At 39.8% G+C, this 20,380-nt stretch overlaps 1 protein-coding gene and 1 long non-coding RNA gene across 4 annotated transcripts in view; one reads left to right on the plus strand and one right to left on the minus strand.

Moving 5' to 3' along the window:
- Positions 1-20,380, minus strand: part of gsap (gamma-secretase activating protein) — a 41,401-nt gene that overhangs the window by 6,003 nt on the left and 15,018 nt on the right. For all 3 annotated transcript variants that reach the window (XM_023952487.1, XM_023952485.1, XM_023952486.1), the window contains 7 exons: positions 17,990-18,051; positions 15,670-15,765; positions 7,670-7,740; positions 7,494-7,588; positions 6,899-7,018; positions 1,663-1,724; positions 470-574 (listed from right to left, as the gene is read on the minus strand). In XM_023952487.1, the coding sequence (XP_023808255.1) occupies positions 470-574; positions 1,663-1,724; positions 6,899-7,018; positions 7,494-7,588; positions 7,670-7,740; positions 15,670-15,765; positions 17,990-18,051 (611 nt within the window). The remainder of the gene's footprint in view (positions 1-469; positions 575-1,662; positions 1,725-6,898; positions 7,019-7,493; positions 7,589-7,669; positions 7,741-15,669; positions 15,766-17,989; positions 18,052-20,380) is intronic.
- Positions 3,212-6,791, plus strand: LOC110017613. Its single transcript, XR_002872798.1, has 3 exons — positions 3,212-5,383; positions 5,539-5,579; positions 6,566-6,791. It is a non-coding gene; the product is annotated as an uncharacterized LOC110017613 (long non-coding RNA).

Here is a 20,380-nt window from a genome sequence, read left to right on the forward strand (position 1 = left end):
TATGAGAAACAACACGTGTCTATAAGGCACATGTGTGTGTGAGAACTATAGTTTGAATTTGAAAACAATACGCTGTCAGACCAAGTGTGTGTGTTTGATTCTTCTATGGGAATGTCTGAGTTCATGTGGTAGAGGGGGGGTGGAGGGGGAGGGAGACCTGTGTGTGTTGTTGAGATATATTTGATCCTAAAAAAAAGCAACCTGCAGCTTTTAAGTGACGCACACAACAGCCAAGATTCTCTGCCGGGCCATATTTGACCCATAACACCGTAAATATCTCTTTATATTTTGGGGATGTTTAAAATTTAATATAGTGGTGTAAAATAAGTTTCAAAATACTTGTGTCTGAGGATTAGATGAAGCCTCGGTCCAGTGCGAAACAGCAAATGGTACTTATTGCATACTCAAACTTCAAAATGTGTTTATTTTGACCCTAACACAAAGTAATGGTGACGTGACCCAAAGTTACCTTATATTTGTTGTGTTTCTCCAGCAGACCCCTGACATAATCTCTGGAAATGGAGGCGGAGCTGACGGGATGATCCCACATGTGGTAGACCCTCTGCTCCACGACCTGCAGTTCCACACAAAACAGTTTACATGTCTGGCATGCAGCCCCTCCTCTCGAAACGCAGCTCCCTGGTGCCTGGGAACAGCTGTCCCTCTCTATTCTGCCAACTGGATCCCAAACGGGTTTTTGCAGACTGGACTGTTAATGAGGGCTTCCAGAGATGCTGCGTTTTGCTGGGCGAGCTGGGGAAATGCGCAACGCTGCTATAAATCCCACAGACGTCACTGAGGTGACTAAAAATAATACGCTTGAAAAAAGAGATTTTGCTCCGGTCTCTTTTAAAAACCTCAGAGAGGTGAGGAGAAACTGCTGAATCACTGTCAGTGTTGCAATTCTCCTATTATCGTTACAAGATTTTCAAAATAAAAGTAGATCTAAAAGAACTTTCTAAAGTAACTACTTTGATAGTAAAACTAAAGACTTTAAAACCATCATAAAGTGAAATCAGAGCTATTTTAACAAAGATCACACAAGATGTTTTTTCTTTTCTGTGTTTTCCTCTAAAATATCAAGACTTAAGGTTTAACGGAAGCGGGGATCATGGATTAGCAGCATCAGAAGAGCTGCGGAGTTGAACCAAGGTACAAATCTTTGAAAGTGGTCAATATGTGCTGTTTTTCTTTTCAGACACACTATGTGTGTGGGTGTGTGTGTTGTAGTTACTAAGCCTCTCCTGCCAAAACTCTCCAAACTTCCATGCAGGAAACAGACCAGAGACACCAAACATTCGACATTCCTCTGATCGTTGACGAAACTGCTGAGAAACTTCCAGGACCCACATGGGATCATGGGATAGAAGTTACACAATAATGTGACTACACACACACACACACACACACACATCTCCACTAACCTTCTCAACACACACACACCAGCTGGTTACACAAGAGTTCTGTAACTGGCTCAAGGCGGGCTTGGGGGAGAGAAACCCAAAAATAACTTCAAACTCTTAATTGGAGCAGAGTAAGAAGATTGGTAAAAGAACAACTGGAGGATGGATTTTCTCCCCAGTAAAAGAGTAGATAGATTTGTTTTTTTTGTCATTGACTGGTGTGATATTCAGTTTTTATGAGCCAATCACAGAGCCTTACCTCCGGTAGTCTCTTCAGTATGCTGAACTTCAGTCTCTCGTTGGCTTTGCTGTTGTCCAAATCTGAACACAAAGACAGAGGCTCATTAATAACGAGTTGTTTTATTTTGAATGAAACTTTTTATGTCTGCTATACGGCAGTCCTCTATAAATAAACAAAATATATCATCACTTTATTTCCCATTTCACCTAGACCTACAGATGTGGGAATGCAATCAATCCACCATCAACTGCCACGTTTTCTTGTTTCACTCGGTTTACTATATTGATTAATTTAAGCCTGATGACATCATATCCTACCAAGATGGTGGCTACCAAAAAACTCATAAAAGTGGCTTTGATTCAGCTGGAGACAGCTGATATGTCATCCGGTCACATCCAATGATCTAAACCAGGGGTCTGCAACCTGCGGCAACCGTGCACCCCCCCCCCCCCCCATTGGATGGGGGGGGGGGGGGCACGGGGGGGTAAAACAACGAACAGGTAGAGAAGCGGGGGCGGGGCTTAGACTCACCGCTTATGATTCCAGACAAACTAACAGCTGCTTCCTAATAAAAAATAGTTGTCGTCAATAAAATTAATATAATTTATTGGGTTTACTGTATTTAAAGAGAAAAAAATAGAAAGGAGACTGCATCAAAGTGAATTTGTTTCCATTCTCTCACTCATCTGAACTCTGGGTGTTTGACAGATGGAAAAGTCTATTCAAGGTTGTGGAAAATGGACAAAAGTTCAAAGGAAAACTCACAAGCTCATAAATAATTTAAATAAATAAATATCCTGACAGCATTTTGAATCAATTGAAGTACGGCCAAATGAACTATCGCGATGTATCGGCGAAATGATATTTTCTAATACCCCTAGTGTTGCGGCTCCCTGTGCTTTCATTTCTGAGGGAAACTGATCCAAAAGGCTCTTTGAGTGGTACAGGTTGCCGACCCCGGATCTAAACCAATAAAAGAGCAAACAGTCTGACTTTTAAAATGTGGAAACTCTGGTTGGATTTTAGTTTGTGTTCGTGTTTTGTATTATTAACCCTTTAACATCGGAGCTTTAGCTACGGAGTTTACATTCCTTTAACTACCGTTTACGCAATTAACGTAATTCCATTGTGATTTTGATGCTGAGAAAAGCGGCCTGGCGCTGATATGCAACACTTAACTGTAGTGAAGTGTTTACACTTATTCTGTCACAGAGAAAAGAGGCTATATGCCAATATGCAACGCCGCTTTTCTCTGCAACAGAATCAGCTGCTTTACGTTGATCGCGTAAACGGTGGAAGAGTTAGGGTAAAGTATGTCAAAGAAAGGGTGTTACTTGGGTGTTGTCAGTGGCATCTCCTCTGTTACAGATGTATTGCGTGCAGAAAAAAAGGCGCAAATATTGATCCACTGAGCCTTATTTATTCTGAGTTTGTGTGTTTTTCTGCTTTATTTCTGTCAGAGTGGGACCTCAGCTTTTTTGTGGATCTTTGTCTGTCTCTGATCTTTTTCAGGTGTGGTGCTGCAAGGGTGGCATCTGATTGGAGGCAGCCTTTAAATCTGAATTCATTTCATTTACTTGGGTTTGGTTTATTTTGATTATACTTGAGGTAAAGATTGATTGACAGTTTTTTTTTTACACTCTGCACAGTACTACTTTACATGCTTATTTCCTCTGTAACCTTATGCGGTCGTTGCTGTATAAACCATCTAGTAGGCTATATTGTCATATTTTATTGAGATTTCTTTATTTATACTTACTGTTTTTATACTTTGTTGGACAGTCGTGCAATACATTTCAAAACTTCTTGGTCTATGTATTGGTGTACTTTGTGTGTATGTGCCAAAAGAAATTGATAACAAACCAATGTTGAGTAGTACCACTAGGAGAAAGAAGAAACGTGTACCATCTTTTTGAAACTGACCCAGATAAACAGCGCAGAGCCTAAAGCTCTAAACATGGAAAACGGTAAAGAAAAATAAATGCAACCAGATGTTTAAAGCTTCATCAACGGACTTGACAACCACATGTCTGCTTACACAAATAGTATTCTGCTCTGAGGTCCATGTCCAGTTTGATAAAAGGAAGGCTTCCAGCTCTCAGGAGACCCAAGGGGAGGTTTGTTTTGATGCCGCTCGAACTCTGCTTCAAACATTTCTCCCGTTTTAATCAAACATGTGCGGTCACTGTACGCATGTTCAGTAGTTAAACCTCCTTCAATGATAGACAGGTTTTTCTTAACTGCACAGCAAGAGCCCAGATAACAAGAGCGCATCACGCGCTGCATGAAATACTAACCGACTTCAAGGAAGCTTCAGCGCACTTAGAGTCCATGATTGACACCAAAAGGTGAATGATGTATTTATGTTTGTCCTTTGCCATAACCATGACCACTGGCAGCTGCTCTTCACTTAGAAAACTCAGACTTTCTGTCTTTGTCTATTGTACAGTCTGGTGTATGTCTCATCTCTAAAGCAGTCAAGCTCAACTTTTATCTGCAAGTTGGAAAACATTTTAATCAAGTTAACTAACACATGGAGTGGGAACATTTTGAATGATTAATTTTCTATTAATTATTTTCTATTAGAATTCAGGCTTCCAGTAATCTGGTAACCTCTAATTTGTTTGGCTGTTTACAGAAAAAGAAAACAGATAATCATAAGTCCTTCAAGCTTAAATGGAGATGACAGACTTTTGGTTTTTACCGAAAACAATCACAAAATACAAGAAAAAGAAAAGAACAAATACACTCTAAAAACTCCGCAGTTAAAAATAAGTTAAGCTGGGTTGTTCATTTTTTTTTCTAAACATTTTTTCTGGGTTACTTTAACTCAGAAAAAAAAACAAAATAGAGTTAGGATGAAAGCACTATAAACCAAAAAGAATAGTTTTGCTCCAAAAGTGTGTGTTTACTGTGGAGATGCTTGATGTCATGTTTTCACAAACAGAACTGAAGCTAATTTACTACGTTTCCAGCAAGAATGTGGCTGTTTAAACCGCTATGGAATCTATCAACAACACTTTCAGAGTTTTCAACAATCTGGTCTTCTTGTAGTTGCTGCTTGAAAAGTCAGATCGTTTGAATCCTCAAGAAAAGTCTTAGTTGACCTGTTACAGGCAACCGTCTATCAAGTGTTATGTCTATTTTAATTGCTGCCTGAACGCAGAGCATACATTCTTTATCTACCTAAACAAACACTTTCTTCATCTTAATGTGTGTTCTTTCTTTATTGTAGGAAGTATGTTGAATATTCCATTTTAATAGACATTCAAAGTAATGGAAAATGTCCCCATTTGACTGTTTCACTTAGATTTTATTCTGCTTTCTGTTATTCTACTATCAAGTTCTTATTCGTCTTTACAACCAACAACATTTCACTGTAGTGAGCTGTTTTACATGAAGAGCTTTATTCAGATTTCTAATATATGAAAATCTGAAAGCATTTTTTAGACATAAACGTAATAAAGTCAAGCTTTTGAGGATTTTTGTAAGGCCTCAACCTTTAGTAGGATGCTTAGAGATCTATTTACTAACTAAACTGGTTCATTTCTAAAAATAAAAATAAAAAAAATGTAAGCAGTATCTTTAAAAGGGGTTTTGTGCCAAATCATGGCATTTTCCTAAACTTTCATCTAATCTTAATCTCATTTTGTATTGCTTATCCACAAAGACATGAGACAAACTGGTTTCCAACAAGCTGAGGAGTCCAGGGACCACAGATCTTCTTGGTTACTTATAGGTGAGCAATGAAATGCTGTTTTCCTGCAGGCTTTACTTCAGCAGCTGCTGCTTCGGTTGCATTACTCTCATGCTATATGTAACCCCTGGAGCTATATGTATTTATTTCTGTCAGTAGTTTTGGTGAATACAGCTATGTTCTGCTCTCACTTGCAGCTTGTGAGGGAGTGAAACATCCTTCCTAGGAATCCTTCAAAGTGAGACCAATTTACAGAATTATTACCTTTCTGTTTGATTTTAAATGAAGCTAACTCACATTAGAGCATTACAAGTTAAAAAGGGACAGTTAGCTAGCTCGCTGATGTAAACTAAACACGTGTTTGCTGTTAAATCATGGGAAGGGACTTGCATGATGAAAGAACTGAATACCTGATCTTAGTGACAAGGAACTTACATGTTTTAAATCTAAGCCTTTTTTAAGAAGCCACAAGTTTGGCTTAACTAGATAGAAAACTAGCATTAGCACTGCTATTAGCCACTGTTAATTTTACCAAGTTGGACCGAGTCCAGCTCGCTAAAGTTCAGTTTACCAAACTGGAACGACTGTGACATCATCCAAAGAAAATGGCTGACTTCCGGCTCCAACCAAATGAAGCCACTTCAATCGCCATTTTTCACAATATGGAGGTCCTCAGTAAGCAGTCAGTGGTCTGAGTCAACGTTTCTATGGCAACCACTCTCCCCAATCAGGAGTATGCTTGTTGGGAGTCCACATCTCTACAACTTGATGCTGAGCTACATGAAATCTTCATGACTTGAATCATTTTAAATAAGGAAAAAATGTATATATTTTAAAAATAGCATGACCAGGAAAATGTAAAAAAAAAAAGGTATCGGAGACTAGTTACTTTGAGAAATGACTGACGCATGAACAGCTGTTTATTTCTTAATAGAAGTCTATGGGGTTTTGATTTCATGGAACCAGCAGGTACAGTACTTCCTGTTTGGAAGGGGGGAGGGGTTACTCAGTCCAGTTCTCATATACAGTCAGTGGTAACAACCGATTATCTTAGTGGAAATAACACAAGTAAAGTTCACTCGCTTAGCTGATAAGTTTAAAGCCAATTTGGAATAAGGATTTCAACAAATGAAAGAATAAAAAATATGAATGTGTTGGTTTTTATAAGCTTTTCAACTCAACTTTGTTTTGTTTTCAATTAAAACCGTAAAATGTCTTTCACAGATCAAATTCCAAAGGATCAACAGTCGAGGAGAAAGAAGAAAAAAAAGTCAGAAAAGTCCAATGACAGCTGAGGGGTTCTACACCAAAGAGGTACATCAACAGTCAAGTACAACAAATGTAAAGAATAAAGGCCAACAGAAAAAAACATAGAAGCCATTCGCTTCTATGCTGTGACTGGTTTTGTGTTACTGCAAAGGTTTTTAGAGGCCAAGGAAACAGAAAAAAAGATTTGAACTAAAGCAATAACTGTCTAAAAAGACAAACCATTCGAGACGGCCTCATATTTTTATATTTCAAGCTTCTTTTTGCAGTGTGTGTCTGCCGCACATGTACCTGTCATGAGGCGGGACGCGAAGGTTTCAGTGAGCTGCAGAAAACCGTGATCAATGTACTGCAGGAAGGTGTTGTGAGGGAGGCAGCGGATAGCAAACACAGCAAACAGGGTGTGATAGCCTGGAGACACGAAAGAGGAAATTAAAAGAGCAGCAAATGGGATTTGTTTGTCTGGAAACAGTAAAAAAAAATGAAGTCACTTCATGAAATATTTATCTAAAAACAAAAAGTAGCTTGTTCTTTAAGGGGTTGTTGATCAAGGAAATGTAGATTCAACAATCCTACTCTGAGTTGCAGGATTTTTCCAAAGAACATGTAAGAATTTGCAAAAGCTGAACAGAATCCGGCTGACTTCCATCTCCCCTAAAATGTTTCCTGCTGAGCAGGAGGAGGCTTTTTTCCGCCTTTAGTTTTGGATTCTTTAATTCTTCCAAATACTGACAAAAAAAACCAGCAAACACATTCAAACCTTTGTCATATATTCTATTTTCCCCAAACCTCATGAGTTCGTATTTACATATGTCGGTCATACTAGTGACATAAACAAATGTGGTTCTAGCTGAGATCATCTTAAGTGTGAGACGGGGGGTGGTACCAGGTGGGAGGGGCAGGCAGAGGCCACGCGTGGACTCCAGGATCCGACACATGAAATGAAACACGGACCACTCAGCCGGGCTGCCCTGCTGCATGCTGGAACAGTCGGAAGCAAATGAACACTGAGATTAGTGTCGATGGTCTTTAACGGCTTAATGTGAAAGAAGGAGAACTTACAGGCACAGAACTCGGGAGCCCAGTTTGTATTTGGCCCAGGCGGACTCCAACATCTGACGGATGAGCTCCAACTAAACACAGAGGATTTACTTTAGTGCGTGACTGATTTTGTTTGAATGTTTTTATCTCTATTATCAAGCATTATAACATAAAAATAACACATTTTCTGCTTTAAACACTCACTCCAATCATCTTTAAAATGATTGTAAAAGCTATCCCGGTCGCCCTTCAATCACAAGTATGCCGTTTTGAACCGTTTTTAGGTTTTACATCACACCTTCAAGCTTTTTCCAACGGCATTTTTTTTTGTCTGCTCCCTCAAAACAAATTTGAATTAATATTTACCCTAGAATGCCATTTTAAGCTTAATTAGGATTTTATATGTCCATCAGAAAAATGCTACAAAAATACAAAAACATGTTTTTTTTCAAAGAAGACTTTAACTTTGAAATAAACACTTCTGCATTAGTCCCCACACTTCCCTTGAACATATTTCCCTTAATCATTTCCACTGAAGACAGCAGAATTTGCAGCAAGACCAAGAGCCAGGGATCACATCACATCTGGGCCTGGGGGTGTCTGTGTCCCTGTGGTGTGGGTTCTGGTCCTTGCCCCTGAGCGCTGGGCCTCGCCAAATTCCCAACTGTGGTGTTACAACACTTCTTGTGGACCCCCTGGGTGTCCTCCTCCTGGACGGGGACGGCTGGCCCCTGCCCTGCTCTCTCCTGGACCAACAGTGGGCCGGATGGGTGGCTGCCTGAAGCGTGGGGCGGGTCTCCCTTAGGGGGTCCTGGCTTGTACCTGGGGTTGGGGATGCCCAGAACTCCTAGGTGGCGGGGGGGTGCTCGTCTGGGGCTGTGGGCGCTGTTGGGCGCTCCCTGCGCGGCAGGGTGGCTGCTCTCCTGGTTGGGCTGGAGCTTGCACTCTCTGTCCCCCCCATGCCACCCTGCTCTCTGGCTCTGGGGGCCCCCGTGGTGGTCCTGCTGGCCCTGGCCTGGGTGGCAGATGTGATCGCCGGTGGGGGGTTGTTCTCTATCTGCTGCCGTGCGGGCGTTGGGGGATTCTGGCTGCCGCTGCTGCTATGGCGGGGGTCTTGGTGTGGGGATGGCTGGTACTCTCCCTCCTTCTTTTTACATTCCATAATCCATTTTAGAAGAATATAAACAATCACTTAAGCATAGGTGTTAGCTCACCTTTGCACTAATATTTTGCGTGATTGAATGAAATATTTCACACTAGTTGGTTTGAAGGCACAGGTATGCGTGTGGGAACAGTATTTGTATTGTGTACATGTTGACTTGTAAACATTTTTGGAGCCAACAGGTGTGTTTATACCATTTGGGGGTGTGTGTGGACAGGCCCCGCCCTTATAGACTTGTATTACATCTGAACCTCATCGTAATGAGTATAACCATCCAGCAACTTGTTGCTTTATGCTGCTTCATGGTTTTACCCCCCCCCTTCTATAATCACCCTTCTATCCTCCCTCTCTAACATCCCGCTCTCCTCTTCCCTCCTTTCCTTTTCCGTCCGTTCCAACACAAAAGATTTTAAAATATGATTAAAATGAATAAAGTTTGGCCTCAATTACAAAAGGGGTTTATTCAGACATACTTCTGGTTATGCAGAATATTCAGAACCCCTGCTGTTAAAGTAAAATATGTCCAACACAAGAGGCCTTCAGCTCTCATCTGTTTGCCCAGCTGTTGGACAGGACAAGTTAAAAAAAAAAAGAAATTTGCGTCATGATGTGAGCAAACATGTCAGCGTTCACACCGTACGCCTAGATATGCGCCAAGTTTTTTCCACTGGCGGTCGTCGGGTCAGTTTCTGAACAATAACCGGACGATGAGCTGCTGCTCCACATCCTGTGCAGCAGCGGGAAGCCTCCAGCAGAATCCCCCTTTGACCTCAAGGCAGCAAATTCAATTAGTTTCATTTGTGTAACAGCGAACTGAAAAAAATCCTTTTCATCTTTTTTTCCGGTTACTGACAAGGGATCAAACTTACTAACAACACAACATTAAAGTCGGTAAAATTCTTTTTTTTTTTTTACCCAAGATATTTTGACTTTTCTTACAAATTTGAACTTAAAATATTACAAATATTTGGGTTTTTTATTATTTTCCACTTTGTTTTTTAAATTTCCACTAAATGTTATCAAGGCTGTGATTTTCTTTAAATGAAACACTCAAGGTTCTGCTTTTTTTAAGGTTGTTTTTACTAAAAACAAACAAAATATGTCCTTGATTTGCGGATTCTAGACCATAAATAATTTCAAATGTTTTTTTTGATGTTTTTACAGTCTCTGGGTTGCATTTTGCAATAATTTTAGGTTTTGCTTTTGCATTCCTCTGCTTTTTTTTTGCACATGAAATATTAATTACTACCAAAACAAATCTGCTTTTAGCACAGCTCCTTGCTACTCATTGACTATAATTTGTGCTTAATCAAACTTATTTCCAGTTACTATCATACATTATTCAATTCAACTTTATTTATATAGTCCAATATTACAACATTAGTCGTCTCAATGGGCTTCAAACTGGTAGTTTATGTAATAAAAATGAATCATAAAGAACATGAAGTTATATTTTTCAATAGGTAATGGCTAAACTAAACTACACAGACTAAACTAAACTGGGCATCCCTCTTATTCCGTAAGGTAAAAAAACAACAAAAAATTGGATTTCAGAAAAAAAAGAAGAAAGAAAGAAACCTCAGACCAGAATTTCCTTTTATGTGCCAATATCTGTTTGTCATTTGCCAATAGGTGAAGATGTCTCCCGAAGGTTTCGGCCGACAGCTTTTTATGTGAATTCCGATTTGAATTTTGGTCTGTTGAGAATTGCACAGTTTATGCGTATTTTATGTAGTTTTTATGTTATTATTATGTAAATCTCACACAATTGTTTGTGATTTTTGCAAGATCCGTACGCACATTTGTGGCTTTCCACCAGCGCTCCACGTAAGTTCACTCATGTGCCACCCATGTATAACTTTAATGTTGCATATATGCCGCACATATCAACATCAAATCATGTAATTGACGCACGTATCACTGTTGAACTCCATATAAATATATATATTTTTTTACTTCTTCCGTGGTTTTAATGTGGTTCATTCGTGATACATCTGTGATAATGTCACCTAAAGACCACAACTTTACTTATACTTACTTTTTCCACGTACATTCATGTATGCAATATGTATGTGTACGTGGTGGCTCGGCGACATGACCTTTAAGTTTAGGGTTTGAATATCTACACTAGATCATAAAAACATGGTTTATAGTAAATAATATACTGAGAAAAAAACATTTTCTTTACCAAAGATGGGGTATAATTCAGATCAAAACAGATTGGTAACTTTGTTTCCTTTTTAAAAACAAACTTTAATCTTTTGAGAAAACATAACCACCTAATAAAAAAAAGTGTTTTAAACTGAATTTATATAATTTACATTCCTTATAAATTATTTAATATTTAAGCACTTTAAAATATGACAAATCATGGTTTTAGATTAATATTTAATTAACAATGTGAATTATTTAAAGTTTCTCCAAAATCCAAAATGGTATGCTGATGCAATATTGTAAGATCCAAACACAAATTGTAAAGTTTCTATTTTTTGTGCTTCGAAACTGACAAAATGATGAAACTGAAAGATTCTCTGCAATCCTTCTGCAACTTTCCCCAAAGCTCAAATCTGCACTCAGCAATTAGTCCTAATGAGCCTATAACGAATAAACGGCGTGAAGCTCCTGCTAACAAACCTGCAGTGACCATGGGGACAGAACAACTTCCTGGTTAAAAAACATGAATTGAATACTTTTTAGTTCTGAGAAAACTTATAAAATCCAAAATCCATTATTATCCAGCTGTTTTTTTAGCCTTTTTACATTCTACAAATGAATGTGTAACAGTTGTTTGAATCAGTGAGGCAAGAGGTAAATATCTGTGACAATAATGTGGAGTGGAGTTGTAATCCATCATAGCAGAACTTTGTTGCCTTTTAAAAGCTGTAATCTATTTCATCCCTGACTTCTCCCCTGTGTGGCTGAAACCATTAGTCTCAATAAGAGCCAGAGGAAGGAGGAGACGCTCTGTATTTGCAGACGGGAGAAGCATCTCCTGAATTTAACAGCCTGAAGCCGCATGGTGCCAAGGTTTAACTTTTGTTGCAACTAAAGAGGTTTTATACATCGCAAACAGACTGTTTTTCAATCTGAAGGCATACTGTTGAAATGTTTCCAAACAAAAGGTTTTATTCCACCTGTTTGAGTTCTGCACGTTAGAAAAGCACAATGTGCTTCCTTACGACTAACCCTGGAGTTACACTAGCATTTCTGTAGCGTTGAGTACGTCTCATGACAGTCAGTTAGTTTACATTGTCTCTGTTGCTTCTCTGGTCCACCCCCCTCCTCCTGGTTTGTCCTGCGGTTCACTTGAAGCTCATACGGCCAAAAGAGACGTCATAAAAATGGAACGTACCATTGTTGTGCGTGTGGTAGATGCATCGCGAAGTGTCTGTGATGCTACATCCACATCGGGCTCAGAAACATACATTCAAGTACCCACTTCCACTGAAAGGTCTGTGCAAACGCACATATATGCCCGTTTAGAGCCTCAGCATACAAAACTCTTGTGTCGCTACACAAGTTTAAATTAATTAATTAAGACCAAAACCATTATTCAGGTATTTGCAGGTTATTTTTTAGCCATGTGACTCCTCTGGTTCATCACAAAAACTCAGTCAGCTCAAGACGCTCGTATGAGACTTTTGCGTTTGAAGGAGGTGCTGCCGGGGAGGAGGGGAGCGGAGATGAAGAGCACACCAGTGTAGGTACCGTAACCATTCGGTCTGCAAAAAACATTCGGGGTCCTTTCGACTGAGGATAACGTCACACTACTACGGTAACTCCACTTGGACAAACTACGTAGCGTGGAGAACTGCTCAGGCTCTACATATTTTCATTTCACGTTTCCTATTGTAACCTAAAGTTCTTTTCCTTCATAAGTTGTGTCTGACATTATTGCTTGTAGTGTTTATAGAGAGATATTACTACAACCCACTTTGTAAAAAGATCTGTGGCTGTTAGAATGAACCGGCTGCTCCACACAAGCGGACCATGTCTCTGATCAGAGCAGCTGGAGTCTCGTAGCTTCGCGTTGGCAGGCAGGGAAGGTGCTTTGTTATAGTGTGCGGTCCAGAGAAGAGTTTTGACCGCAGTCCATTCATCTGCAAATAAACGTAATACTAATCGTAATAACAAAAGCACGTTTAGAAGATAATCTCGCTCTGTGTCGGAGCTCTGTTTGTTTACAACGGACCGCATAATATCTTCTTCTATGATAGTATAGTAATTTGTCCAGACCAATCACTATCAGACACGTCATCGGACCAACGGACAGCCAATCACATAATGTGAGGTCAGAATTAGTCGAAGGACCCTGAACGGTTGTTGCAGGCCGAATGGTTATGGTACCTACACCAGCCCGTCGGCTTCCTTGCCGGCTGCTAGAGATTAATTTTACAGCTGTTCCACTGGTTCTTGAATCGCTACGAACCAAAGTTTGTGCCCCTGCACTGAGAAATGGCATCAGCTGACTCTGAAGCGGCTGGAAAATATATTCTTAGAATCTTAGGAAGATAATGGTGGAGAATAATTATCATCCGGATGAATGAATGATGGATGGAACCGGCCTCTTCTATAAAAAGAAGATGCCCTCTTCTCCTCTGATGGAGGAGGAAGCCTGGGCTCCTGGTTTTAAGGCACAGAGTGACACTCCTAATGTGGGTTATAAAGTACGACACGGTACAATCTATTGCTCTGAATTAAAAAAAATATTGAGTAATATACCAATGTTCTTTAATAAATATTTTACAAAGCATCAGACATTTTTCAGAAAGAATTTTGATGAGTTTGTGCAGATTCTGCGGATGTCTCTGGACCCTAACCCCCTCAAACACAGCAGGAAAACTGTATACCTAAAGTTGTGCAGGAACTCTGGAGTCGCTCAGCTGCACTTAAAATAAAACAACCCCTAACACAGATTCTCATGGGTCCGTGTGTCTCACAGAGTTCCACTCAGATGAATAAATCCAATAATCACCTTGCGTGCGTGCGCTGGAGCAAAGCCGAAGCCATTACAGCCGCTCTTATTTCCCCCTCTTTCCGGCTGAGTCTGAAGGTGCAGGTTAAGACTGCAGCGGCATCGACCGATCCGAGCGCGAGCGCCGAGGGCTTTCTCTGATCGTTTTAACTCCGGCATTTGTAAGCCCTCAAATGCGGTGCCGGTCGGCTTTTTCTTCAATTCCAGCCCTGCCCTTGACCTGATTCAGAACTGTTTGGATGTTTATGCTGGTGCCTCTCAAGGCCTCTGATGTATAAGAGAGCAGCTTTGCAGGTCCCAACTGTGTTAAACAATTGACCTGTTGTTTGGTAGGGTAATACAATAAATACTTTGTGTCAAAATGTTAGCAAAGCTCCAAAATATTTATACAAAACGAATAATGAACCTATTATATTTGGTAGAATGAATATAAATGACAGCTATTGTTTGATATTAAAGAGTTTTGAATATTTTATCTTCTTCTGTTGTAGTTTTTTTTATGTTTAGTACTAAAATAATAAAAATTGTGTTTGGTAGAACCTTTTTTTGTTTCCCTGATGCAGTTTGATTATAAATTCTAATATTTATTATTAACTTTTAGACTTTTAGACTAACTATAGTCTATGGGAAAAACACTCAAAATGTGAAACTTTTTCTAACAGAACAAGTACTCTACTGAATGATTTGAGCCTCTTTAAAAACACAAACATCCCATATGCAGCCCGTTTAAAGGACCTACATCATGCAAAATAGGTTTTTAGAGCTTTTAATTGTGTTATAATGTCCATTCCTCACAAAAAAGAATCCCAAACGCAGTATTTTGAGAATTCCTCAGAAATAGTGAAGACCGATTTTGAAGGCTTGCTGTCCCGCATTAACCCAAGAAGGTAAAAATAAATATAAGAGGAAAATCAGGGGAACTTTTTTACTTTTGCCTCAATGAAAATCAAATCGCGCCATAGGATCTCAGATCGCATCTTTACCAGTGACTTAACATTGAAACTGCTGTGCGAATCGCGTTCGGTGTAAACACAGCTTTAGGAGCCTTCAAACTCTTCCATCATCATTGGGAAGCTGCTTGGGAACAAATGTTGGAATTAGTTCTAGATTATGAACGGCATAAGCGTGGCTAGCTTGCAGAAGTGACGTTCCCCTGTTGCTCCTACTTTTTTTATCGGAATATTGTGAAAATTTAAAACATAAATTGTTGGCTCAAGCTGAACGAAAGGATATGACATAGAATATGAACATGTTAGAAATGTGGGCCTGATCAACAAAAAACCTCTGTTGCCAAGGAAATCAAAAGTTTCCTTTTGGGGATTCTTCTAAACATGAGAGAGACTAGTTCATCACTCCCAGACCTTTAAAAACAATGGTTGCTATGGAGCTCAAACCAACAGAAAAGCCGCCATTATGGGAAAAACTTGAAAGTGAGTAGTGTTTAGCAGCTGCTTAGCCAGTGAGGGTGGGGTCAAAGGAGGCCGGGGGGGGGGGGGGGGGGGGGCCTTACAACACTGCTTGCAGCTTTAATTTCAGTTTGATTTTTATTGGGTGTGAGCCCTGATGCTTGAAGGTTCAGAGAAATCTGACATTTTTGTGTATGTTTGCCAAAAAAACACACACAAAAAAAGGAATCAGAAGCTGAATGTACAGAGTTTGTTACATGAACTGCTGCACTAGTGGCATTCATGGCTCCTGTAATGGTTTCCATAAAGTGCACAAAAAGTTCATTCAAATGCAAACCCTTTATTGCTTTCTGAAGTGTCAAACTCCTTTTTTAAAGTGTCAAATTATGTGAATAATTTTCTCAGGAAGGAAAATTAAGCAAAAATGAGCTAACTGTCTTTGAAATGTAAAAAATTTGTTCATTTGCAGTATACTAACCAGTTTGGCTACATAGTTGATAACCAGCGAGTCAATCTTCTTCTTCCCCAGTCGAGGCAGGTGTCTGTTGATGTGCTCTCGAAGTTTGTCAACCGTCTGTGAAGGGGAAACATGAAGTCATTGCTTTTTTTTCCCAGAATGCTTGAGTGTTTTCTGTGCTTTAAGCAAATTCTGGCAAAGAAATCAGCGGGGTGAAGTAAAGTTCGCATAAATCTTCCCCGAGATGACATTATTTCGAAAGTTCGAAAGGTGATGAAGTGCTAAACGATGATGAGGGTGATGTGAGGAGACGAAGAAGAAGCGAGGAAGGAAAGAAAGTGACAAGAGACCAGTCATTCCAAGAATAGCTTATAGACTGCGAGCGTCTGCGCTGAACTCCATTAAATCTCCCTTTTTAAAAAGTGTGCTGAGTGTGCGCGTGGGGGGTGGGGGGCAAGAGATATGAAATTGTCCATCAAACCAACAAAAAAAAGGAGACACCCTCCCAAAAAGGAAAGGAAATCCCTGTTTTAAAAAAAAAAGTGTTGAGTCATCTGAAGCGTAACGGGAACTTCACTTTAACAGATGACTAAGGAAGGAAATAATCTGTTGTCAGCATTTCGCTCCGGACTTTTAGTGGTCCATAAATCAACCTGCGTTAAATGAGAAGTTCACAAGCAGCAGCTGTTTAACTGTTGTATATCAAACCATGCTTGGCACCTCAATTGTGCGATTGTAGAGGTGATTGCTTTCCCAATAAAACCACTTTCTCCTCCATGTGTCTCCACGTCACTTCATCCCTAATAAAGAGAGACAGAATAAAGCAGCAGGTCTGTTTCCCTGAAGCTTTAATTCTGTTTTTGTCTTTCTGGGATCCATATGACAGATTTTAGTGCAGCTTTTATTTCCCAGCTTGTCAAATTTAGCTTCAACTTTGATTTCAGAAATCATTTTTGCTTCCAGAAACTCTTCTCTGCTAGCTTTGGGGATATATGTAAAACCGTTGAGCGACGATGTAAGAACTGGTGTCCCCCCTCCCTCCATCAAAGCCTTCTGCTTTTATCATTAGAATGTTTTAATCAAATAAGGGTAAAAAAAAATATAACTGCTCTGACTAAAAAAATAGTTAAAAATGAAAATGTTTTGGGTGTTTTTTACATGTTGTGGCATTCTTTTTTTCTTTTGAAAATTTAAAAAAATGAAGCTTTAAACTATCTTTCTATGTATTTCTTTGTTGAAATCGCAAATCAGAAGCAGATGTAAAAAAAAAGGAAGTTTGAAAAAGATCGTATTTGTGAGGCAGGGAATACACCGGCCGGGCCACATGCTCCGTGCTATGAACTTTAAGCGATTGGGAGGGAAAATGGGGGCGGGGTTGCTCTATGCCAACGGTTCCGCCCACAACTTAGAGGCATATTTTTAATATGTCCTAGAAAACAACTGTTTTTAAAAAAATCTATTTTGGCTAAAATGGCATTATCATAATTAAAAGGCCACTGGGAAAGCTTTTACAACAGATCAAATGATGATCAGAGTGGGTCTTTAATATTCATAATGAAGGAAATGTGGAGAAATCACTCAATTCTCTCAAATAAATGCATAGGAATGACTTGCATTTCCTCTAAAATGCTCATGAGCAAAAATCTAGACAAGTAGAACCCTGTTACCTCGCAGGAACATCATCAGGTCTTTCATCCAGCTGCTCTTCTCTCTTTATGGTTTAAAAAAAAAAAGCTTCGGCAGAAATCTACCGAGGAATCCTTAATATAAGCGACATTTCTATTTGCATGATATTAAAAAAAATGGATCACTTGAGAAAATTAGTCATGTAGGCCATAAGAGTCCAATCAGACATTCAAACCTTGTCATATCTTAAGAATACTTACAGTAATGAAACAAGATTTTCTATTTTTAACACCGACAGAATCAGTTTTCGCTGAAGATATACAGATATGTAAGGTTTACTCATGGATAAAAGGTGTTTTTCCCACATTTTGGTATCAAAGGCAGCACTTTAGCTGTCATCTGTGCCTCCGCGGTGGGCATTTTTTTCATTTTATTCTGTCATCCTGTGGCAGCTTTCTGCCTATTTGCATGCAAATGCTTCCGTGATATGAGAATTTCCCATTTCTGACATATATTCAAAGGAAAAATGTCTGATTCATCTTTCCATGTTGCTTGGGATTGATGTGAGGTGCAGAAAAAGTCGTGCCCTTATGACACATTTCCATAAAAAATCTCTTTCTTTAAAACTGTTTTCTGACATTTTTAGGTAGGTATTAGTCTCTAACTGAGGAAAAAAATGGAATAACCCTGAGCGTCTTGTGGCAGGTTCTCTCACCAGGCCTATGAGCAGCCTTTGCTGATGGTCTTCCTCCTGAAAAAGTGGCACCAGCTTCTTCTCTACAAAAGAAAAACATGAGAAGAAATGTTTGAGGCTGTGAAAACAGCGGGAGGCCATACGACTGTCACTGCATTGACGTCACTAAACTCGTTATTGGTAAACATTTAGATGATAAACATCTTCTGACTTGTTTACTGCTTTAATTCAAATCAAAAAAGGCGGAAACCCTACTGTGCGACTCTGACATTTGAGTCAGTCCAGAACGCGGTGAACTCTTTAGTTTCTGAACCAGGAATCACGTAGAAATATGAAGACTAAGTTGAAGAGAAGACCTGCCTGTCAGCAGCTTCAAGTCAGACAGCGAGACGTCGTTGTGAGATGCACGAGTCCCACGGCCCTCAAGACAACGCATCCGTCTACCCAATGTGTTTTTCTAAATCTGTGCTGACAGCAGCTCTGTGGATTTGGAGCGGGAGTCGGCCGAGTTAAAGACGTTTAGTTTGATGTTGAGCGTGACGAGGAAGCGGCGGGATTAGAGATGTGCGAGCAGGTTGAACCGATCTGTGAATGAAGGATGCCGGGCTTCACCGGGAGAGGTTTGCTGATTGTGCAAGTGGAAAAGGGGAGAAAAAAAAGGGGAGATGAAAGCAGCGATGGGCTTCAGATTCAGCAACTAAAGGAGCAAGATGATGGTTTTTACAAACCAACCACAGTGCTAAATCGACTGTTTATATGACTGATAAGCAGGTCAGAAAGTTATGTGAGGAGAAAAAAAGACCAAAAATCTGAGAGCTGTGGTTACTCAACAGTAAAAACTATGAAGCCTTTTGGACAGTTTGTGTCAAATCAACTGTTTGGTTGAAATAAATAATGAAATATAATTGAAATAAAGAAACATTGTAAATAAAAACACAGACAAATTCGAGCTACGATTGTGTTTTTTTGTGTATGATTCTTCGTCACATGCATGCATGTATGATGGGTTGACTCATATGGGCGCTGCAGGATTTTGGGTAAATCGCGCCCTTGGAGGGTTGTAGACAGGGTATGACAGTTTTGTAGTTCATAGGACCACCTGACGGGACGTCATGAAAATGGAACGTACGATTGTCGTGCGTGTGGTAAAAGTGTCGTCAAGTATTTGTAGGGTTAATATAAGTTACGCCCACTTATGGCCAACAGATGATGCTGTTGGGCAGTTCCCTTCTGCCACACTCTAGTCGTCCATAAAGTGCACAGAGACGCAAATGCTGCACGCACATGGTGTGCACGTGATACGTAAGAGCCCATAGGAGACCTGTGGGACGTCCACACAAACTACACTCTGATTACAGGGGCCTTCACGTATTACTGGGGCAGTACTAACCGGCACAGGATTTAGGGGGGTTGAAAACACGAAAAATCCACAGTACGCCTGTTTGTCCAGTTTCTGGATTTCTAAAAGTTGGGATGCTCACTAACTTGTATACATCTGCCCTACTTTACCCTTATTTACCCTTGCGTGTTGTATAAGTGTTCACTATGACCCATTGCCTGCAGCATATTCGCAGAAAAAAAGCGTTTGCTCTACAAGTCCACAGAGGGGTCTGTGACTGACATTTTGTGTGGGCGGCTGTCTGAATCCCTCACACAGGTTTGCCCATTTTCTGCCCACAGACTTCTCACATCCGCCCATAAGGGCAGTTGTGTCTAAAACCTGAAGATGGTTTTAGCTAAATGCTAAGTGAAATTGCAAAACATGTGTGTTAAAATCTCAAGTAGAATTAGGAGTAAAAATTGACAAAATAACAGATTCTGGTATAATATTGCCTCTTGTGCTTTGGGTTCTGTGTTTTTTCCTTTGATTTCTTCAGTGCAGGTTGGCTGTGACTTCTCCTGGATGCCCCGCCCCCTCCTGGTATCATCTGGAGATGGTCACAGCTGCCTGGAATCATTTCATTAGTCCTTCTATTTAATGAGGTGTCTCACCATCTATGTGTCTTTTGTGTTTTCCAGTTATCCTGCCAGTATTGTGCTGAGTCAATGTTCTTTGTTATTTTCTGACTTTTCTTCCTATGCTTGTGGTAAGTTTTGGTTTTTCAAAACCTTGTTTTCCACTACTGGCCAACCTCAACATTCTCCCACTGATTTACCTCTTTGACAAGATTAGAAGGGTCTGAAATGTTCATAGTTCAAATCTGAAAGACTTGTGTATTACTTTGTAGGATTTTAATTTTTTTTGATTAATTTTTTAAAGCATTTATTTGTATAATGGAGCAGGAAAATGAGTATTAAGCTCCTACAAACCAGGAAGAATTCTGTCCCTCACAGACCTGTTCCCACTTCTTAAGATGCTCTTTTATTCTCTTGTCAAATATGTAAAAGTCACCCATCTGAACTGGTTATCTG

Source organism: Oryzias latipes, chromosome 23 (genome assembly GCF_002234675.1).
Source record: "Oryzias latipes chromosome 23, ASM223467v1".
Classification (NCBI taxonomy): Eukaryota; Metazoa; Chordata; class Actinopteri; order Beloniformes; family Adrianichthyidae; genus Oryzias; species Oryzias latipes.